The sequence below is a fragment of the Coturnix japonica genome, chromosome 8 (assembly GCF_001577835.2).
Source record: "Coturnix japonica isolate 7356 chromosome 8, Coturnix japonica 2.1, whole genome shotgun sequence".
Lineage (NCBI taxonomy): Eukaryota > Metazoa > Chordata > Aves > Galliformes > Phasianidae > Coturnix > Coturnix japonica.
Window position 1 is genome coordinate 16710908 of NC_029523.1, and position 23539 is coordinate 16734446.

Consider the following 23539-nt stretch of genomic DNA (forward strand, 5'->3'; position numbering starts at 1 on the left):
ACTCACCAATATCATTAGCTAGAGAAGCAGGATCAGAGGTCCCAAGGGTGGCCTCAAACTCCTCCTGAAGACGATAAGCTCTTTGAAGCAGGGACTCGAGCTTATGGATGAATTCAGCACTAATGATATCCTGCAAGAAGACATAGATTTTCCATTTATTTACAATCTATGTTCTTGGATTTTACAAAGAAATCTTACTCGGTCTTTAAAGAGCTCGCTGTGCCACAGTAGTGTCCTACAAGCAGCATGAACACATATGCATTTCTAAAGATATGTATGTTTTACTTAGTATAACAAAACTAAGATCAAAATCTATAAATTTTTGATGCTTACTGCACTAGAGTGAAATCTGTACAAGTGTATTTTTATTTCAAAATATTTAATCATTTAGTTTATGAGAACAAAGAGATACAGATAAAGTTCAAACATACTATTTGTTAATATTCACAAGTGCCATATCATATTCACAAATAATCATCTTTTCTAAGACTTGTATCTTTGCTAAGCAGATATTCTCTCACAGCTGTACAAGAGAGGGAAGTGGTTAAAGAAATGCTTGGTAACTTGATAACAGTAATGCTGTCCAGAAGTAAACACTGATGCAGCAGCATGAAATTAGATATCCTTCAAATGCATGTTCTTTGAATTTGCTCTTGGCTTTGGCAAATATGTTTAACATTCAGGTAGCAAAAGGCAATGGATTGCAAGGACAGCAAAAGTAGATTAAATATACTCACTTCTACACTTTCTTCTGCAATTGCATCTCCTGCTCCCAGCTTGATGGAACTACAGCTTGATTCATCTTCCACTTGCCTGTTACGGAAAGTTAATGCCTGCTCCCATCGACGCAGTGCTTCTTCAAAGAGCTCCATACCTACAGTATGATCAAGAGTGCCTCCATTCCATCAGACACAGCTTTGGTATGTTTCATATTTTAGTGTCAAAGGAAAGTATACAGATAACATGCATGATTGCAGCAGAAATACAAGTTTTTTAAAACAGCTGTCTGTCTTTTTTAGATGAAGAAGCTCACAATATGGTTAAATCAAAAAGGACAGTAGTATTTTTTTCCTATTTACTTTTTAAAAAGAAAACCTAGAGCTTACTACTACAAACATAGGAGTCAAAATTCTATGTTTTCAAAACCTAACACTAGATTAAGTAGGTTTTCATAACTTTATGGATATGTTCTTAGTTGCCCACAGGACACTGGGGAAAAAATACTTTTAATAATATTGTGCACGTGCCACTTTGTCATAAAAACAATTATCTACTTTTATTGCTGGTAGATGCTGCATATTCTTATAATAACTTACCCATCAAATATAAATTTTCAGGCGTAGTCACTGGAATATTAACAAGCTTAATATCCTCTTCATCTGCTTTATCCCAGGAATTAGAATTGGCACACGCACAACTGTGACAAGAGGTGGCACTCTGAACCTAGAAATAAATACAATTTAAAAACAAGATTTAGAAGTGTTATACAGAGTATCCTTAAGATTACATTCCTACTGGAGTATGTTATGGTTAAAGTCTTACCTACAGATCACCTCTTAAAAGATTTTAGGGAAGTGTAGTTATTATCAGGCCAATTAGAATTGTTCCTTTTTTTAAAACACACCCTACTATTAACAGCAATGTTTTGGAAGTCTGTGTTGCTCCTTTTCTGAAATATGAAAGTAATCACTGATCTACAATGTTGTTCTCCCAGTAAATCTGACCATAGATTATTAAAAAGTAGGAAAGTCTCAAAAATAAAAAGCTGTCTAGACTGATGTAAACCTACTTTCTAGGAACACCACTGAAGATATACTGTATTAAACTTCTTGCTCTGTAAACAGTTTCCAATTAGAGCTGTTGATCACTGAAACAAAGATAATCTGCAGTCTGAAGACTCCAAACCATAGCATCTACAATGTAGCTGAGGAGCACAAGGAACCTTCATTTATTTTAGTATACTGACTAAGGGTTCAGTGGTTCTTACTTTTCTTCTCTTTCTGTCATCTTTGAAATATACTAAACTATTCTTCTGATGGCATTTGTGCCAGTGAGTTATACAACTTCGGAAGTTTTTGAGCATCCTCAAGACCTGTTGTTCCAGACTAGAAGTCTAGGAGGAGCTGATGTGGCTGAGAAGGTCTCACTACCTCTCTCTGTTCAGGTTTTTCTGGTACTCATGTGTGAATTCTAATGTTTGGAGATTGAATCCAGATCACTAACCTAACAAGAAAGCGTTCAATCTTGATTTATTACAAGTGATTTACTGCTAAGTCAGTGAACTCACTTGACTCACTAAAAGGTCTAAAATGCATTGAAGCTGTGTATGTATATTTATATTACCTTTATTTATATACACATACACATAGGAATGTATAACTGAGTGCAGGATACAAGGGGAATCCTGCTTTTGGCTGCACTGAGTAGCATAGCTTTGGCTCATTCCATCTCACGGAACTGGATTCTTATGAAGTTGTTAAATGCAAGACAGGAAAGGTCAGAGGGACAGAATCAGTGGGCCGTTCCATTTGCTTTACAGTTATATAAACATCTATGAAAAGCTATTTTCACAATGTAGAAGGTATCGTAGCTTCTTCCACAAGGAGGTCATCTGCTCAGTCAGACCCTCCAGCTTTCAGAGGTGGTAAACACACCTTATTCAGGAAAGTTATTTCAGCTCAGTGAAACCATTACATGTGCACCCAATGCAGGTCAACAGACACTGAAATGCCTTAAAACGCTTTTACTTACGGAGACCAGGCTCTGAACTGAACCAGAGTATTTACTGAAAAGCCCTCCATTTGCATAGATACATGACTGTGATCCTTTTTCCTTGGCGGAACTCAGGGAAAGAGTCAAGTTTTGTCGGCTACTGGAACAACTTGAACCTATTAGATACAACATCTTCAGTTTGTAGAAGCTTTAAAACTAGCAAATCTTATGTTAGCAAGAACTAGCAAGGAATTGTTTCTGAGCTTTTCAATAAAATCCAATTCAGAAGCAAACAATCATGTACATGGATGTACATCCATGAGAACTGCAAATCCAATTGTTAGTATCCTATTGACAATATATATATATTGTTTCAAATTTACAGTTGAAACATTAACATCAAGAAGACTAACTTATAAAACAATAATTCTGTTTTTAAGTTTCTACTTCAAACAGTTCAAACCTTCTCAATGTTAAAGGAAAATTGCTTCATATACTGTTACATACACCTACCCCTTCACATCCCTTTCTTCCCCCCAAGACAAAAAGACTTTGAGGTTTCTTCGTGTACCTTTTTCTGATGCAGCTGCTTTGGTACATTCTAATAGTAGATGACCTGGCTCCCATTGTGATGCTTGCTTGTTTTTCCTTCCACGTTTTCTTTTGAAATGATGAGCCAGAAAAATGACAGATATTGCACTCACTGCTGTGACTGTGAACAGCTTCTTTAAACCAGGGGAAAGTTTTATCTGAAAATTAAAGAATATGACTTCATTAGAATCCCATGCTTCTTAACTCTTGCCTTTCCCCTTTGACTCCTTTGGTGTGCTCAGCCTGGGTAACTAAGAGATTCTGTTCTCACATACCCTGAGAAACTATTATTGACAAATTACTTCTCAAATTTTGTGATGGCCAGGTGAGAGCCAAAGGGATTAGTGGGACATCCATGTGGCTTACTCTTCAACATACTTATTCTCTGAGGTTAATATTTTCAAGTAATTCTGATGTTTTTCGCTCTGTTGCTTATCAAACATGGTTACAGGCAACTAGCATCTCTTCTCTCTGGATCTCTACAATGTAATGACAGCACCTTCCCCCTGCCTGTGTCATGAGGATGCTCCAGGGACACATCTTACTATTCCCTGCATACAAGGAGCATCAGCTTCACAACTCTCACAGCCTTCCAACTTGAAAACAAAGGTCAGAATAAATGCGGTCTTTACCCAAATATGAGGGACTGCTAACCACGCTGCTATTTATACAGCACAGTATCAATGAAATACATCATATAAAGTCTATTTATGAAAGCAAATCCTGTAGTTAATAACACAAACAGCAAAAAATAATAACAACAAAAGGATCTGGTTCTATATTTCATAAGAATCACTGCCTTGTTTTAGTAATTTGTCACTTATTTAATCAAGCAGAAGTAACTCAGTAGTGAGAAGTACACTTTTTTTTTTTTTACTTCTGTTAAAGAATTATCATATAGATGAACTTGCAGTGTGGTACTGCTGATCTGCTTTGCACTCCATAGTGCTTCCCCAAATTTAACCAACTGCTATGTTTAGTTTTAACTACCTAAAACTTCTACAGAAAAGGACAGTTCAGGTATTTTGATTGTACAAAATGAAGATGGACAAACATAGCAGAAAAAGCCATCTGATATACAATGATACACCATCAGCAGGAAAGGATAAAAGAAATCGTTATTCTAGCTACTAAGGCCAAGATGCTCCTCACAATTTTAGCTCATATTAATATCAAAAAAAGTGAGTACAATATTACAATTAAACTTTAACCATGTATCACAAAACTCAGATAATGTGCACATTACCTGTGTGAGAGAGTGATACCAGGACACAGGAAGGTGAAATGCCCGTAAAGCCACTGTCTTCAGAGAAAAGCGTGCTTCAGTAACAGCCTCCTCTGACATGGCTCCTTCTCTCCCATCAATTCATTAAGTTGAATCACGTTGAAAACATCAGCTGCAGATGTCCTCTAAATACTGTCAAACGAAGGATGAAGAATTATGCAATGCAAGCCCAGGACAACTTTCTTTTACAGGCTTGCTGCCCCCAGATAACAGGTCCATAACTTGTCAGAGATGCTCGTGCATAGGGATTAGTGCTTAGTGAAAAAAACAGTGCACTGCTAGCTCAGCTCCAGCCCATTGTAACTGCTCTCTGCAAAGGGCTGTGTGTGTGAGCAGGGACCTGCAGAGGGCTGTCTGCTTTATTACCTAAAAGCTCATTGCTTATATCCTCCAAATTATACACAAGCCAGCTCTACGATCGCTACTGTCAGCAGGACCGTATCCACCAGCTCAAAGAGTTCGTGGGCAGACAGGAAGGCTCTCGCTGAGAGATGCATCGTTTCTACACACACTCGACAAGGAATAAATACCACAGCCTGACGTAACCTCACTCGGTGAGGAGCACCACCCTTCCCCGATGCCCAACGCAGCGCAAACCTCCAACCGCAGCCCCAGCGCAGGGTGACAGCGAGAGCTCCCTCCTGCCCCAAAGCCGGGCTACGAGCCGAGCCCCGCTGCAAAGCGACCCGGCGGGTGCCGCCCTCGGTTACCTGTAGCTGCAGCCACGAGCCCCGCGGGCGGCTCCCTCCCCGCTCCCGCCGCTGCTAGGAGACGGCAACGATCTGCTTCCGGGCGGAGCGGCCGAGGTCGGTCGTGAGGCGGCCTCTACACGTCAGGACAGCCCGCCCCGCTCGGATCCCGCGCCGGCCATCTTTTGGCAGGGCAGCTTCCCCTGCAGGCGGCCGGGCGGGGCGAGAGCCTGCGGCCGCCATCTTTGTGCGGGGCAGCGCTCCCGCCGCCATCTTTGTCCGGTGGGCGCTGGTCCGCCTGTGCAGGGGGCGCTGTGCCGGCCCGGTGCGGCGCTGTGCGGTCACCTTCTGCGCCGCGGCCTGCGGGGTGTGGAAGCGATATCCATGGAGCCTGAGGCGCGTCCTTAGCGGAGTGGCCGCGGCTCGGCTGTAGGATCGGTAAGAGGAGGAACGGGGGTGGTCTGTGCGCCCCAAGGGGGATAGGAAGCGGGGGAGCGGGCGGTGGCTGCGTCCGGACTTGGGAGTGTGAAGCAGCCTGGCCCCAGCCATCGCTGTGACCGTACACACAGGACGGGCTGGGCCTTCCCCGCGGGTTCGGTGCTCCGGGTCTGTCTGCTGGGCAGTGTGTGGGGAGAGAAGGGGATGGGCAGGCTGTAGGTTTTAGAAGGCAACATAGCGTAAGTATTGTGTAACCTTATAAGCGGGTTAACTCCCAGTTTGAGCTGGGCAACCTGATCTAGTAAAGGTGTATGTTTGGTGGCCCTGCCAGGCAGGGGGGTTGGAACTACATGATCCTTGGGGTCCCTTCCAACCCGGCTCATTCTGTGATTCTGTGAGCTTTTTTTAATGTCCTTTCGACGATTTAGCGCTCCAGTACTCAGTTAATCAGTTATGACTTAATTTTCGGTGTAATGCTTGTACTCTGTGGTTAGCTCGCCTGCTTTCAAGCTTAATTCTAAAGATACGCTTCCCAGAGAAAAAAGGAATTTTTTAAACTGTCATAGGTGATACTGTAGAATCATGTTAATCAGGATTCTAAGAATCATGTAAAAAAGGAGAACGATGTTAATATATCTATATCTATCTATCTATATATATATATATGCATATATGTGTGTGTGTGTGTGTGTGTGTGTGTGTGTATATATAGTTTCTTGGTTAAGTTTCTTGGTTAAGTTGTAGGCCATAGCCATATGCATGATAGTGCAAGTGTGTGGGTGTAGACACACATTTTCCTTCCTTACGTTTCAGATCTCGTATTGGTTGTGTATTACAAAACAATTCTTCTCAGAAAGAGCAGTGATACAGTGGCACAGCTGCCCGGTGAGGTGGTGGGGTCACCATCCCTGGAGGTGTTCCAGATACGTGGGGATGTGGCACATAGGGACACGATTTAATGGACAGTATTGGTGGTAGATTACAGTCTTACAGGATGGTCTTAGAGAACTTTTCCAACCTTAATGATTGTATGAAACAATACAAGGCAAAACATATAATGAAAGTGACTTGGTAAGGTGAGTAACTCTTGTTGCCTGGATCCAGGGACAAGGTATCAAAACCATGGACTGGATAACAGAATAGAAAGTAGGATGTGAAACTAAGGAGCGATCTTCCTTTGGTCCTTTTGATTAGATTTGTTTTATTACCAAACCTTTTCAAGATTAATAAAAAAGAAGATGTTTTGTTTTGTGTTGCACGCATTGTTGTTGCAAAGTAATAGGTTGTCGCAGAATTATTTAGAATGTTGATTAAAAAAATGTGCATCTTTAACATCTGATTACATACATCTGAGGCAAAGGGCGTGTGCAGTTTGCAGGGGATGGTGATGTTGGTTGTGTAGCAGTTAATTACTGAAAGCTACAGAGCTCTTTACTGTTTATGTAATTAAACACCCAGATACAGAATCGCGTCCCTGTACCACTCTTCTTGCTTATTAGTATTGAAAGAGAAAATAAACATGACTGTTCCAGTGTGTCAGTAGTGAAATAACCCCAAGTGTAGATGGAGAGCCCTGAGCTTAGTGCTAACTGGCTAAATACACTGTTATTCAGAGATGAATCCTCACAGTAATTAAAGCCTATAATGAAGATACAATTACTGCTTGAGGCAGCTGTTGTCTTCAGAATAATCCTTTTGTTCTGTTTTCCCCCAACATTCCACAATTGAGTTCTGTTTTGTTTACAAAATGTACGATTTATTCGGCTGGGATTTATGTAAGATTAGGTTTTTTACAATTATCTTTTGATTTCTCAAATTAGTTTATTTATATAGTTCGTAGGGCGAGTATTCAGGTGTGTGGGAGCAGCCCTGTATAATGATCTGATTAAAAGGCTCTGGGGACATCAGCTGAATGGAAATATTTGTTTATTTCAACATTGTTACAGTGTTAACTACTGTGATTAGATGAATGGAAACACTGATTTCTAGCTTCAATTAAAAAATTACAAACAAGTAATTACAATATTATATATAATTATAAATAAATATTATATATAAATAAAAATTACAATCTATTGTTTCTTAAGAAATTCTGTGGTAAGCTTTCAAGGTTACTTGAACTCTTAGTGTTTAATGTTTTTTCTATGCGTATATGACAGGCCTTCCCTGCTAGTCAGCACACAAGTCTTACAATGCCATGGAATTATGCTGAATAACGAATAAATTGTTGATAATATTTAAAATATTGTTCATGCTTTTGTGATGGTTTACATGATTTTTTTATTTATGTTGGTTTTGCAGTTCTGATAGTGAGCAATTGAATAGATACCTGGTAGTATGAGATGAAGTTCATCATTCATTGCTCTGTATTGGTTGGAATATTTCATTCAGAAATATACTTCTGTAAAGTAATGAAGCCAAGGTTTTAGTAAGCTATTATACCAAGCCTTCTAAGGCATTTGTGTTAAATCAGCTTTAATTCACCGTGACGTCTTTTAAGATAAGACTTTATTTGAAACTCACTCATCCATTTTTAACACTTGTGTAGACATTGTGAAACGTACAAGACGAAATGTGCATAAATCTTTCTGTTTCCTTTCCAGAAAGGAACTTTACAGTTCAAACCAGAATTTCCAGTATGACAAAGTCAATGAGTTTTTTGCCTGAAAAACTGTTAGTTTTGTATTTGAAGTCTTTCAGCAATACTGCAAATGGACACAAGCTGAGAAAATATGTTTTCATCTGCAACTTATATTCAATAACAGTGTCCTTTAAAGGTTCTTCCATTAATCAGGGAAAAGAATTTAGACTTTATTTGGTCTAAAATCCCAAATTATTTACTGTTGTCTTTCTAGCCTTGTGATCTCAGGTATTTTATCATAAAGCTGTGATGTGCAAAAAGATTGAAAGATGTTGAATATATGTACACATATATATTAAAATATACACTCATATATATATATATATATATATGACATATATATCTTCATATGCCTTACATTATTTTTATAGGTATAATATATAATCACGGTACATAAAGCATTCATATAGTACGCTAAGAACACAAAAAAGCTGTCTTCAGTAATCAGAGGAAGCTGAAGTGACAAATGTCTTATTATGGGAGAGTAGAAATGAAGACCAAGTAAAAGGTAAAAAGCTGGAAGTTTACTAGGAAGTATGTATGCGATGCTTAGCAGAGTTTTGTTCCCAATCTCTGCTGCCAGAGCCTTGGGATTACGTAGCACTAAAAGCAGTGATTGGTCATGCAGGTGAAGAAACAGGTCTAGAGCTGCCAGAGCAAATGAGAAGTGGAGATCAAAGCATAAGGTTGCAGACAGAATAAAGTGCATTGCTGAGTTAGGTTGGAAGTTTTCCTGCATGCCTTGGTAAAGGAGAGCAAGATTGGATGGATAATTGGGCAATGAAAATGTAAGACTTCTTGGGCTTAAGAGATCAGGGCATCAATAGCAATTGTTCAAGTGGCAAAATGGGAGTGAGAGTTCACTGAGTACTTATGTGAACATAATGTAGCCATGTTCAGTTTTTAAAATTGAAATAATGATGGAAAAGTGAATGTATTGAGCATTGCTTGTTTCTGATAAGTTTGTGTGTCTGCATCAGGGTTGTTGGATGGACAGGAAGAACTCAAGCAAGAGGGAAGTTTGCTGGGCAGTTGGTACTACATGTGAGTTACAAGTTTCAGCTTGCTTTTGATATATCGTGTATCTGCTATCTAGAATGTGTCTGTGTAAATAAATAAAAGCAAGATAAAGTTTCCTTCTGCCTTGACAAGTAGGTCATGTGGCTTCAGCACACTTGAGCAGTATTGTGTAATAACACTTTCCAAACATACAGCCCTGGGTAGGCCTGAAAGCTGTCACTTTCATTTTTTGCCTTTTGAGTGCCATGGTTGAAGGCAGGAAGATGAGTAGTTCAGCCAGACTGACTTTGCTCCACTCATTTAGGTTTATACCCTAAAACTCAGAAAAATAGTGTTTTGCATTTTTTACAACTCAGTTGTATTTAGTTTGGACTGCTGATTCCCGCAGTTTTGATAAGTTATTTATTTTAACATTTTTTAAATGCATATTCTTGTAAAGATTGTATATTAGATTTCTACTATTGCTGCACACTGTAAGGAATTGGGTTTTGCTTATTCTCGCTCCTGTTGAAAAGTGCATTCTTGGTCGTGGAAATCCCAGGGTCTGGATCTTGCAAAAGAAAGCATATGAAAATGTCATCGCTCAGCAGCAATTGTCCACACCTGGAGTCAGCTGGAGAGATAACAAAAGAAGAATTGATACAGAAGTCTCATGTGAGTTGTAGCACATTCCTTCCTTCCTTCCTATCTCAGTTAAGCATCCTTATGAATAAGTTGCACAGTTCATCTTGTATTACTGGGCATTAAATGCAAAAAAAAAAACCAAAAAAAAAAACCCAACAAGCAACTAAATATGCAGTAAAATCTTTTTTGCACTGCTGTAATAATGTTTAAACTAAATATGGTACAAATAATGGACTTTAAGGCTGAAAGCCCTTTTTCATACTTGATATTTAAAAGTAATATTTCCCATCAGTGTTTTTAAAAGCAAGCGATATTGCTTTAATGGATATATCACTTAAAAGAGATAAGCAGAACTTCTTCAGGTGATTCTGTTGTGGCAATTAGTTACTTAGAATGTGGAAGTGTAGCTATAGAGTAGGTACTACTGTAGGTAGTATTACTGATGTTTTGAGTGAAATGGAGGAATATATACTTTGGTTTTTGTTGGATCACAGTTTACTTTCTGATAAAGGAGCCACAGGTTGAAAACCTGTCTGAACTCTTGGTTTCTAGCTAGTATTAATAAAGAGATCAAAAGACTTTGTAACTCATTTTAATAATGGGGAAGTGATGAAAAGTTAAACCTTTTCTGTCCACGGTTGTAGAAGGGGAGCAGTTGTTTGCTGCTGAGGGGAATAGCTTTTCTCCAGTGTCATATTTTCTTTGGAAACCTTTGGAGGGAGTGTTGAATGTATGGAAATAGGAATGTGCAGGTGTTATAAGTTCCATTTTCATTTCTCTGGGTTTTAAATCGATGAGCAAGACTGGCTGATTTTGATGATAATGTGACATGAAATGTATTTATGTTTTATTTAGAGGAATATTTCTTCAGATGAAATCTCAGAGCTGTAAGATTTTACTAGGTACACAGAGATTAAAATTGGGTTAAGAGAAACAAAAGTTGTCAAATGTTATTTTTTGTTCCACCTTAAGAATTACCTGATGGTTGAAACACAGTTAATAGTTGGTCTTGCAGTATTTTTCTCAGTTCATCTTGAGGTTGTGGTTTACTGATGACCGTAACTAAAAATCGTTCTTTGCTTGTGTTTTTAACTGAACAGGGCACCTGTCAGGACTGTAAAGTTAGAGGACCCAACCTTTGGGCATGCTTGGAGGTAAGTAGCTCAATTGTAATCTTTTTCTAGAAGACTACAGCTAAAGGTTGGTAGTGTTTATGTTGTTGGAAGGAACAGCTTTATTGAAGTTCTTTTTCTTGTAACTTATTGTGTTTGAAATGAGGTTTTTTATAAGAAGCCAGCATATTAAGGATTCTTCTTGTTTAATAGGTTTAAAAATTAAAAAGTAACTCTTTCCATTATGTCTGTAGACCCTAAGATAATATATTGTACCTGAATAAATTAAGCTACTTTTTCTAACCTTCTCTTACGATTTTTAATACTAATAGCTGGCAGTATATGCTGGCTTCCTACAGCTATCAAAACAGATACTCTGAATTTTGATTCTTAAAAATAAGTAACACTCTCACCCTTTTTTTAAACATGTAGAAGCATTCTTCAGACTTAGCTGAATTTCTGTACTGTATTTAAGCTATGTATAGTTATATCTAAAGTATGTTGTTACCTTGTTCTTCTTTCTCTCTGCTTCTTATCCATACCGACAGGAGATTGTGAAGCTGCTTTAGTTTTTAAAATGTCTTCTGAGCTCTTAAAGCCTAGAGCTGTTTCCTGAGTTTGATATTTTACTGTAAAGGCTTGGCTTCATTTCTTGACAGCCTCTGTTTAAGTCCTGTTAGGAAGACTTCTAGGCTGAGATGGAAACCTATAGGTGCATGTATGAATGCTTTTAAAAATATACATCATTATTTACCTTTTAAATGTATTGTAATGGTGAAGAGATCAGATTTTGTTCCGTCAATAGAAGATAGAAAGGAGGGGGAAAAACAGCCACATTTAATGTCTTTTTCTTAAATGATTTGAAGTTTAATTGCATATAAAAATCCTCTTGGCAATAGGAAGACAAATAGGAAGAGGTGTTGAGGGATGCATGAATCTGGCAGGTGGGGAAATGCTGTGAAGCTTAAAGCTTGTTTTTTATTTCTCACTTAGAGCTCTTGGACTCTTATTGAAAAACTTAATTTCATACCAACAGTTCCAGTTAAGTTTTCTGATTACAGTAGTACATTTAAAGTTTCATGCTGTGATACATCTCCTCTTGGATGAATTAACATCTTGTCTTCACCTTTTGTGCATAGAAAAGCAGCCAGCACATGGTGAGATCCCAGCATGTTAACTATCTGTAACCTAACCATCACCTGTGATAATTTAATGCAGAAATTTGACTGTGTCCAGCTGCAGTTTGATTGCATAAATTAACATGCTTAGAGCACTATACAGATAACATGCCGTACCCTCATAAAGGATTGTCTTGACTCATGCAAATGAGGAATTAATGAAGATTGACAACTGCGAGATTTCATATTCAACTCAGCCAAATATGTTTTGAAATTAGCACAGCTAAACTCAATAATTAAAATCAAAAACTGCTTTAGATCTTTTAAGTAAAATGTAGTGAGCGCCTAACCACATAATGCCAGAAACCTTTATTTCAAGGTAAATAATCAATGAACAGTGAGATAATTCTATGAAGAATAGGCCTTGTATATAAGGATATAAAGGCATTTTTATGTACATATGTCCTGCTTCTAGTCTGTTGTGATTCAGTGTTTTGGACACTGAGCTAACTTAATATTTTCTGTTACAGTCTCTGTCAAATAATGAATAGTAAAAATGTACTTTGACTTTAATCTGAACTAAAATATCAAAATGGCAAAAAATATGTACGTTTTAGAAATACTAAATGTTTTATGCTCTCCACCAGGTTAAGGAGTTGAGTTAAATCTTGCAGCATTCTGGCTTAGCTTTAGGTAATATTTATTTTAACACTTAGCGTGCATGTCTCTTGGTTTCTGTAGGAACCTGAAAGTTTGAAATATTAGTGCATTTGAAGTGGACTGGCTGTGTGCTCCTATTCTGTAAACCTGTTTGATGCCACTTTTTAATTCTGTGTACTTCTTCATATCTTGTTCAACAGAACAGATGTACGTATGTTGGCTGTGGCGAGTCCCATGTTGATCACAGTACCATCCATTCCCAGGTAAGTGCATTTGTTAGTAACTCAGTAGCTTGAAGCACTGAAGTAGAATTACGGAACTTTCTTACCCTGTTTAATGAAGTTGATAACATATATTGGCATAATCCCTTATTTTTGCTTTTCTTTCACTTACAGGATCATGTTTCATTAGCTTAGGGATGTGTGAATAAAATCTTTCTGCAGCTGTGTAATTATTTATGTAATTCTGACCCCAGAGCTTCTATAAAGACTGTGGTGAAAATTGAAAGGAACAGTAAAATAAACACCAAAAAAAAACCACCCAAATAAGCAGTGATAATTTTCAAGATCTATAGACAAGAGGCTTCTTGAGTACCTCAAGTTTTATGCTATGCTTTCATCTGCCTTCATGGGATTGTGGTTGCCTGATGAACGAGAGGAGGGAAGTTGTGTTGATGAAGATACAGAATAAAGAATGTTAAAACTAGTGATTCTTAATTCATGAAACTGGTGCTTTGTTTCTGCATTATGGTCCCTGTTGTAGTGGCTTCAGATAAAAACCCTGTAAATCAAGCTGGACACGTCCTCCTGCTAGATTTTGATTTTAGATCCAGGTTGGTAGAGCAGTGGTGTGTGTGTGCTGTGTTTGACAACGTGCTGAGTTCTGGCTGGGCTGACCAGCTTGAGTGCATCTGTTTGGATCTTAAACTCGCGTTTTCTTCCGTGCACATACATGTGTGACTGGAACCTTTGCCAAAATGGAACAAATAAGCTATGTCACTTTTTCTTAACAAATATGAGGAGCATTTGAGAATCCTGATAGATAAAAAGCTGGACATGAGCCAGCAGTGTGCTCCTGCAGTCCAGAAGGCCAGCTGTACCCTGAGCTGCATCAACAGAGGGGTGGCCAGCAAGGTGAGAGGTGTTTGTCCCCCTCTGCTCTGCCCTTGTGAGGCCCCATCTGGAGTACTGTGTCTGGGCCTGGGGCACCCAGCACAGGAGGAGAGCCCTGGAGATGATCAAAGGGCTGCAGCAGCTTTCCTATGAAGAAAGACTGAAGGATTTTGGCTTGTTTAGCTTGGAGAAGGCTCTGGGGAGACCTAGGTTGGATGGGATTCTGGGCAGCCTCATCTAGTGGCTGGCAATCTTACCCATGGCAAGGCCGGAACTAGATGATCTTTACGGTCCCCTCCAACCTATGCCATTCTATGAATATACTAGGAACAGAGGTTGCTTTATTAACATCCTACTCACTGGCTTTCTGATTAAATTTTTGCTGCCAATTTGCAGTTCATCTGTCATAGAAAATAAATTGAGGGCTGCACACTGTGAAATTTTTGGTTTTTAATAATACTGAGGAAGAAAACAAACAACCAAGTGATGATTATTAATGAACAAATAGGATGCTTGCTCCTAAAAGTATGTTTTGATTGCATTTCACCCCCACTCCTGTCTTTTTTTTTTCCTCTGATGCAGTGTCGACTGCATGTCTATGGACATCAGTGTGGGATTGATGTAAATCTGTATACAAGTGTACCTCTTTAACAAGTTTTTTAAGTGAATCCTAGTTCTAAAGCCCTCATTTAAAGTGTTATAAAGAAGTCACAGTGCAGTTAGAGGGCTATTTAATGAAGCTATAGTCCACATCTAATGTTACAAAACGCTATTTTACACGGCCATATTAAGCGAGGGTACTTGGAAATCAGACATCCTTGCAGCTGTGGTATTGTTTTCCTTAATGGTAGAAAATTTCTTATCTAAAGCTGGTCAGTGCTGCCACATACAGCGAAGGATGGTGGAAATCTTTGGAGTTTAATAGCAGTTATGTGTGTGATCTTACAGTAGGAAAAGAAATTCATGAATGAAAGGTGGAAGTTACAACAGTGGAGATATTGTCCATCAAAAATTTGTGTGTCCATAATGTTATATAGAGAATTAATTGAGTCTAGAATTGGGTCTAGAATTTGATAAGAGCAACTGTTACAATAAATGGACTAAAGATCAGACCCACAAAGATATGAACACAAACTGAAATACGATAAACCATTTTTTTCCTTTCTGACTTGAGATCTAATTGCTTGTTAAGCAACCAATGGCTTGAATTTTATACAGCAAACCAGTAGAATAAAACATCATCCTTACTGTGTGGGAGGAGATTGCTCTTACAACCAATGGCAGACCTGGAAAATGAGTTTAATGCAAAATGTAATTCTTCTGAATACAGTCAGTCTTTTTGCTTTTATAACTACGCTGAAGCATTTCACACACGTATGACAGCAGCTTGGAGACTGATTATATGTTGTTTCTACTTTGACTGGCTTATGCTAATAATGTGTTGCCGCATGTGCTAAAACTGTACTAACCAAATTGCTATAAATACTATGTATCTTAACATGCACAATTATTTCATTATTGAAAGATCCAGTATTTTAATACTTCTGTTATTTAATTAAGCTAAATCTCTGAATCACATTCTTGGTTTTTTTTGCCTGTTTTAGGAGACAAAGCACTGTCTAACTGTCAACCTTACTACGCTCCGTGTTTGGTGTTACGCCTGTAGTAAGGAAGTATTCCTGGATAGAAAATTAGGATCTCATTCTCCATTGCCCAATGCAAGGCTGACTCAAACACAAGAAAATAGCGTGCAGGTATTTTTTTTTAACCCAGTGAAATGATCAGCTGTATCTTTACAATAAACTTTGTGACTTCTCTTGTGAATCTGACTTTTCTTATTTCTTGTGACTATACTTTCTGCTTGTTTCTCTGTTCTGATAAATTTTTCTGGAGACAATGCCAGCCTTATATGTTCAGATTGTGTAATCTGTACTTCCTGAGAATGCTGTTTTCATCTTATAGCCTGATTGTTTTTTAATCAATAATAATCTCTGTAGGTACAGAAAAAGCACTGGGTTAAATTTAAGACTACAAGATGGGAATGGTTCACCTATGCTTCCCATTTTTTCTTCTAAAAGTATAGTTGTTCATCATATGTCTGGAAAATGGGTGTTATTTCTTTATTGTGTTTAATGTGCTTCCATAAAACTGAGGAGTAGCTTGGTTAAAACTGATAGAAGTGCAGTATTTCTAAAAATACCTTGTCTGGGGAATTGAGTATTGGGAAAGATGATATGTAAATTGTGTGTGGGGTTTTACTATTGAAGATGGAAGTGGGACAGAAAGATGAGTAGTTTTTTAGTACATGCCAGCATCCCAATTGCACTTGTACTGCTGGATTCTATTGTAACATCTGTTAACTAGAACTTCTAGTGACTTGATACAGAGCAAAGTCTAGACTTCTTAACTTGTGCCCTGTGACAACTAAACCTGCTTTATTCTGCTGAAGAAATGGGTATGATGTACAGAAAAATCATCAGGGCTTTGTCTGTGTCATACTCTGTGTAGAGTTTTTATGAGCTCACAAAAGGAGCTTGTCACGCAGTAATTGTTTGCTGAATAATCTGTTTCTGCATTTGTATATTTTTGTTGCTAGCAGTTTAATTCCTTTCTTAAATGTTGTGAGCCATCTGGTGGCAGATCAAAACCAGAAACCGTGGTTTTGATGTGATAACTGTTCTGTCAAAGGAAAAAACACTATAGCTTGCTTTGTTTCAGTTCTTCTGCTATTGTCCTAAAATCATGCAATATTGTAGCTACTAATGTGAAAACAAAGATGTATTATTTCATGATAAAATCTATTGTGAAATCCTCACTTTACGGACAGTAAGATTTTGAAATTCGTTAAGTCACTTTTAGTTACTCATTGACAAAGTTATGAGGGAAAGGGGTAGATACAAATACATATACTTTTTTCTTTTTCTCCTTATAAGGATTTTAAAATACCCAGTATTCCCACGCTGAAGATTCCATTATCAGCAGTATTTGATGACCTTGATATAGAAGTGGAAGAGGATGAGTTAAAGACTAGAGGTAATGAAAGTGAAATGCAGTCCTTTATTGATCTTTATTGCATATGTCCATCTCCAAGTCCATTTTCCAGCTATATGTTAATTCGGTTCTGACTGGAATTGTTTCATTACGTTCAACTGATATCACAAAGGATATGCATATTTGTTAGAAAGTATTTCTAAGTATCATTTTCTTTATAGTACCTGACCAGTAAACTTTTAAGGTGTCACTTTTGAGAACCTAATGCATATTGTAAGGCAGTTTGTTTTCCATCAGTGGTGGTAGGAGTTATTCTGATATATGGATCTTATTTCTCCTTTACTCATGTGCTACTAGCTTTCTCTCCAGCAAATCTGCTGGCATTGACCAAAAAGCCTGCTTTGCCCCTTCTGTTGTCTGGCACAGTCTTTATGGATATATCACCACCCCACTAATTTGCCATCTGCCCTAAACTCATTAAACTATGTATTTTATTCCTAGTTATTTTTTTCTTGCCAATGTGTATATATGAGTTTAGAATCCTATGAATGTTTCTGGAAATGTAAATTGTTTGGAAATAATATACAAATAGAAAGTGCTATATTTCCCTGTAATATTTATGTGATTATGTCCATACACTTCAAATTTGAAGGAAAAACAACTAAAAATTCTTTCTGTGTGTTTTTGATGAATTAAGCATTGGAGTGTTTCATCGTAAGGAAAGAAATCTCTTCAAAAACTTCACTTCTAACATTGCAGGCTGGAAGACTTTGTTAGAGTATTGTTTTATTTCTTTTAAATTCTTTTTTTTTATATTTTTTTAAATAGCTGCAGATATTTCAACAGCTCAGTTCAGGATTATTTTTACTTTCACGTTTAAGTAAGAATGACTGCCCTTTCTGTAGTACATCTTGGAAGGGACTAAAAGTATGCAGGCTCAGATAATGGGATGCAGGACTGTATTTCTTCTCAGGCAGACACCCTTTACCAACTTAGTGAATAAATCCATTTAATTAAAAAAAAAAAAAATTACTTTTCATTGAATTTTCTAATATACATAAATCCATTTTTAAGTTTTACTTTTCTGACATGGACCAGATCAGGGTTAGTCTTGTACTTTTAAAGGATTCTGTTGGAATCAGTGATGTTGATTGCTACATATAACATCATCTGTCTCATTGATTCTGTGCTTGTGTTATTATTTTCCCACACAACAGCACATTTATTTTGAGGTGAATTAGTTTATTTATTTAACACTTCAGTAGCTCTGAATAGCAAACGGTTCCAATGAATTTTTTCCTGAATTGGGATTGTATGATAATTATGACTTCTTTGAATAGCTTCTCCTCAAATTAGAGGGCATTTTTGCTTGCCTCTGCAATCGCTGAAAGAATGTTAGTTGTAGCTTTTATGTGTGTGGGAAAACTATATGTGGATATCAGTCAAGAGAGTAGACAAACTGGGCTTGAAAACATTCTTTGTGGTAATCTAAATTGAGCAGTCTGTGTATAACAATAAGGGTATGTAATTGGCATAGGAAAAAACTGGTTGTAAGTTAATTATGGCTCTGTATTGGGTAGTCACATGGCAAGTACATTTTGAGCATTTAATATCATATTTGAATGTTAACATGTATTTGACAAAAGAGTTAAATCTTCATTTTGATTATTTTGGTCCTGTGATTAACTGTTTTGAGCACAGCATAGAAATGATGTAACCGAATGGGCAAATTGTTAAGTTCTACTAATGTATAAATGTTTGACAACTGTATTTTAAAATGACGATCTGCATCTGTCACAAAACAGAAAGAATTAAAATAAAACATAATTTGCTTTTCTGAAGTGTTTTACCCAATACCAAAACACTAATTACTTTTTCTATAGAGTAATCTAGATGCAGGAATTAGGAGTCCTGTTTTTCTTGTGGTTAAAAATCTACATTATACTGGGCTTTATAACTGTGACACAGGCATCCTAATCAGCACATTTTTATTATGAAATGCTTTTCTTAATATGCCTTAGATTACCATTCTTGCTGAATGTGGTTTGTTTTTTTTGTTTTTGGTTTTTTTCAGGTCTAACAGGATTAAAAAATATTGGTAACACTTGTTACATGAATGCAGCTTTACAAGCTCTTTCCAACTGGTACGTAGGGTAGTTGTAAATGAATTTTTCTATTTGCTTGTGCGCATATTTTCTGCAGTTGTGCTATTAGGAAATGTTTGGCTAAAGTATCTAAGGATGTAGGAAATTGAATTGTTCAGTTATGTAGCAATATTGCTCTTCTTTTAATAGTATTTTATGAAATGTGGATTTACTCTTCTATTTCAACTTTAAAAATTATATATGTTTCTCTTTTTAACTCAGCCCACCTTTAACGCATTTCTTTCTTGACTGTGGAGGCTTAGCCCGAACAGATAAAAAACCAGCAATTTGTAAAAGTTACCTCAAGCTGATGACAGAACTCTGGCACAAAAACAGGTATTGCATCACTTTGATGATAAAATGGTTATAAATATATTCTGGAGTCATAAAGGGTGGATTAATCTGTCCTGCATGTCTAACTTCTGTTTTGTAGATATCAGAAAATTACTCTCCTAAAGAAGGAACTTTATCTTCCTTGATTTTCACCCCTCTTACAGGCAGTTATCTGTATCCATCAGTGACAGGACAAAAATCGATGTAATTTGCAGTAAAGAAGATATGACAAGAAATAAACAATAAACTCTACAGAAAAGTGGCAGTAAACTTTTAATAATAAATGAATTTCAGATAGATGTAAACTAAAATATTTAATTTATCATTTCTCTGTCCTTAAATCTGTATCAAATATCAATTGCTTCCAACTCCTTGTGTGATAATTTCTGTTATCGCCATCTAAGAAAATACAGGTATGCATAGAATGTTAAAGAAATAATTGCACTTAATGTCAAGACCGTGTGATCCAGCATCTGATTCTTTGACAAGAAACATAGGCCTGATACAGTCTTTGTCAGTTGTTTTTTTTGTATAGTTAATTCAATACTAAAGTTATGATTAGTTAATATTATGGATACAGTAAATGCCATACTTCAGTTGCAGATTAAGTTATTATCCCAGTAAATTTGGAGAATTCTACCTGAATGTAGGCTTTAAATTACATAAATACCCATATTTTAAACTTTTTTTTTTTTAGGCCTGGTTCTGTTGTTCCAACTGGTTTATTTCAAGGAATTAAAAGTGTTAATCCCACTTTTAGAGGCTACTCTCAACAGGTAAAACTTTCTTATGTGTTTTAAATCACCAAAGCTGTAAAATTGTCTTTTATTTATTTATGTAAAGCTTGAACTACCATACTTTTTATATCTACTTAAAGTAAATTCAAAAAATACCTTAATTCACTTTCAAGTTATGTTTTCTTAATTTGAGTTTTCAGTTAATTTTTAAAAAATAAGGTGTATTTTACAAGCAGCCTTGTAGGAACTGTAAGTTGGTAACCTATTAAACAGGCATGGATTATTTTATAATAAGAGGTTGAATAATTCAGTTGATCCTTCAGATAGTGTCTTGCTGCACTGATGCTGCACTGCACTGGGCTAGAGGAGAGGTTTAAGCCTTGTAGTTAGAAAAGTTTACTAATATCTTCACCAGATTTCAGGAGCCAGCTATTACTCAAAGGAGTTTTGCTGTTTCAATTATCCTGTTTTATATTGGTGGATCAGAGTATTAGAACGTGTTTTAATGTCCCATTGCAGTGTGAAGCTTTCAAGTATATGTTTACTCATTAAATTTTTTACTCTTTAGTCTCAGTGTTTTTTAATTTAAATATTTTATTTTATTTTTTAAGAGTTGCATGAGTTCCTGAAAAAGTAGAAAATTAGTCTTGGTAACTTAAAGGAATCTATAGGGAAACTTGATTCTTGCAGCTTTGAGTGCTGACGAGAATCATTATTTGGGTAGTAGTGATATTTTTAGGTTCTGCCTGGATCACACTATAAACTTTACTTGTAGGTTTCATGGCAACATGTAAAGCTGGGTAGGTCGTAGATGACCAGCACTCTTCTATTGTTCATCCTCACAAGTTGGGTAAACAGTCATTTTGCTAAAGGAAGAATGGTTATCAGTTTATCTGCACTTAGTGTTTTGAGTCTTGTTTTCTTGGAAAAGGATTCCCAGCAACTAAGCATTGATTTTTGGGTAGAAGAAAAAGATATGTAATAGTTGTAATTTTAAAGAAAATAACAAAATTTGTTTTATACCAAAAAATCTGTGGAAGAATGTTTTTTGGTCAGCAACTGTGAGCTTAATAACTAATGGCACTGATGTGTGGGAATGGTGGTTGTTATGAAAATGATTATTATAAAATACAACAGGAAAAATGCAAGCTGTTGTAGTTGCCAGGAAAAAGAGGTTTTCTCCTGTGGTTACTTTTGGTAGATATTCTCTGCTGTCAGGAAACAAGCTGTTGCACAGATTTTTGAGATTTAGTGGTTTTGAAAGAAGCATTTCCGAACATGGATTAGGCTTGTGATAATACTTTACAGCTCTTAGTGGAAACAGCGATGGTTCTTGAGGAATCCTGCCTAGGCTTGAGAATAAAAATTAAGATCTTACTGACAGTTTGATGAAATTGGAAAGATGTGCTAATCAGATTGTAAGGCTTTTACTAAAATGCTTCCATGCGCAGCGAAAGCAAGGCACTGATTGCTTTGCAGAAGGCACAGCATAAAAAAAAACTATCCTAAGATATTCCATTACTAGTGAAGCTGGAACCTGACCATACTGTTGGTGGTTACTTGAATTATATTCATTGTACATGTAAACTATGAAAGTATTTTTGTTAAAAGTTGTTGAAATAAGCTTTCTGGGAATTGGAGTGTTGGGGAAGCAATTTGTACAACGAGAGGCCTTGTGATGTTCAAGAAATGTCTATAGGAAGCAAATAAGTGGTCTGGAAATCAAATTTATTTTGAACAGCAGACCTGGACAAAGGAGTTTACCTTATTCATTAATTTTTTTAGGCCAGCAGTTGGTTTTGTTCTCATTAATCAGTATCCTTTCATGATTCAACTTGCAAATGTTTTCTAGATATAATGGAATGATATTGTAAAACTTGTTTAAAATCCTAGGATGCACAAGAATTTTTGCGTTGCTTAATGGATCTGCTTCATGAAGAACTTAAAGAACCCATTGTGGAAGTGGAAGATGCACAGACAATGAGTTCTGAAGAGAGTATGGAAGTAGACAAGAGCCAGTCAGATGTAGGCTTTCAGTCTTGTGAGTCCTGTGGTACCTGCGATAAAATAGAAAATGATGCTGTTTTCAAACCTGTCTTGGAGGATCCTGCAGAGACAGCCATGTTAATTCAGGATGATGACAACAACTCAATCACATCCAAAGACTGGCAGAAAGAAAAAATATCAAGCAACAAACTTAACAGAGCAGATTCTATGGAGGATCTGGAAAAAGACACAAACAGTACTTCAGAAGCAAATGAATTTTTAAATAATCAAGGAACTGTCAAAGTACAGATACACAGCAGATTCTCAGGTAATGCATGAATAAAGTGTAACAGTCAAATTCTTAGCTGGAATACCTGCACAAGTGGAAGAGAGTTGTAGGATACAGTAGAGATGGGCGAAGCCAGCTGACTGGATTTGTTTGTAAACAGTGCACTTCCTTAACTTATTTTTTTCAGTATTCATATCCTGAATTCAATTTGAATTCCTCTGGAAAACTAAAGATTTGTACTGGATAAGGTCTCAGATAACTCAGAGCGGAGGATTTGTTTTGTTTTGACTTTGAGATGTGTGAATTGAAATTGTTTCATTCCTAAATGTCCTATGACCTGACAGCGTGGTTAAATAAATTACATAACCTATTGTGTCACTTTATTCTGCTGTGACTTTTTTGCTAGAATTTATGAAATAATGCAAATGTGAATTGCAGAGTACATCAATGATGTCCACATGAATGATGTATCTGGAGGCCAAACTGTGTCATCAAATGAAGGGATGAACACACGCTTGTCAAGCAGTCCTCCAAAGTCATGCACATCATGCTCTTCATCGACACCAATACACAAAAAAGGTAAATGGCCTTTTTTTCCCCCCTTCTTTCCTTGTGTCAATGAATTGCTGTATTTTACAGTATTTGTTTTGTTTTTTCTATCTTTACAGCAGACTTCCAGGCTTGGATGACTTTACTCTGATTTCACGTTTCTTGTGTAGCAATACTGTATTGCTCATAATGGTTGTAGAATATGATCAGGGGCCTGGAGGTCTATGCAAAGAGGCTGAGAGAGAGTTGGGATTGTTGGGTCCTGTTGAAATCCTATAGTGGCATTCAAGTACCTAAAGGGGGGGCTATAAGGAAGCTAGAGAGAGATCTTTATCAGTGATTGTAGTGGTATGGTGAGGATAAAAGCTTTAAACTTTATTAGTGATATGGAGATACAAAGATTTAGATTTTGGTAGAAACTCTTCTTAGTGAAGCACTGTTATAGGCTACCAAGAGAAGCTGTTGATGCCACATCCCTGGAAGTGTTTGAGGCAGGGTGAGGGGTGTT

General features: G+C 37.0%; 2 protein-coding genes across 9 annotated transcripts in view; one reads left to right on the forward strand and one right to left on the reverse strand.

Annotated features, from left to right (window-relative positions):
- The window catches only part of MIGA1 (mitoguardin 1), a 32955-nt gene extending 27238 nt beyond the window's left edge, over positions 1-5717 (reverse strand). For both annotated transcript variants that reach the window (XM_015870002.2, XM_015870001.2), the window contains exons 1-7: positions 5299-5717; positions 4550-4720; positions 3284-3461; positions 2752-2888; positions 1317-1443; positions 738-874; positions 7-130 (exon numbers count right to left, since the gene is read on the reverse strand). In XM_015870002.2, coding sequence (XP_015725488.1) covers positions 7-130; positions 738-874; positions 1317-1443; positions 2752-2888; positions 3284-3461; positions 4550-4648 — 802 coding nt within the window. In that variant the 5' untranslated portion in view covers positions 4649-4720; positions 5299-5717. The remainder of the gene's footprint in view (positions 1-6; positions 131-737; positions 875-1316; positions 1444-2751; positions 2889-3283; positions 3462-4549; positions 4721-5298) is intronic.
- Positions 5718-9870: 4153 nt separating this feature from the next.
- USP33 (ubiquitin specific peptidase 33) overlaps positions 9871-23539 on the forward strand; it is a 28561-nt gene continuing 14892 nt past the window's right edge. For 3 of the 7 annotated variants that reach the window (XM_015869965.2, XM_015869966.2, XM_015869967.2), the window contains exons 1-10: positions 9873-10030; positions 11101-11154; positions 13091-13153; positions 15607-15756; positions 16936-17035; positions 19068-19137; positions 19360-19473; positions 20168-20246; positions 22101-22521; positions 22921-23061. In XM_015869965.2, coding sequence (XP_015725451.1) covers positions 9944-10030; positions 11101-11154; positions 13091-13153; positions 15607-15756; positions 16936-17035; positions 19068-19137; positions 19360-19473; positions 20168-20246; positions 22101-22521; positions 22921-23061 — 1279 coding nt within the window. In that variant the 5' untranslated portion in view covers positions 9873-9943. Of the gene's footprint in view, positions 10031-11100; positions 11155-12105; positions 12154-12251; positions 12270-13090; positions 13154-15606; positions 15757-16935; positions 17036-19067; positions 19138-19359; positions 19474-20167; positions 20247-22100; positions 22522-22920; positions 23062-23539 lie in introns of all 7 variants that reach the window. The other 4 variants (XM_015869963.2, XM_015869964.2, XR_001556843.2 and 1 more) reach the window with 3 other exon arrangements.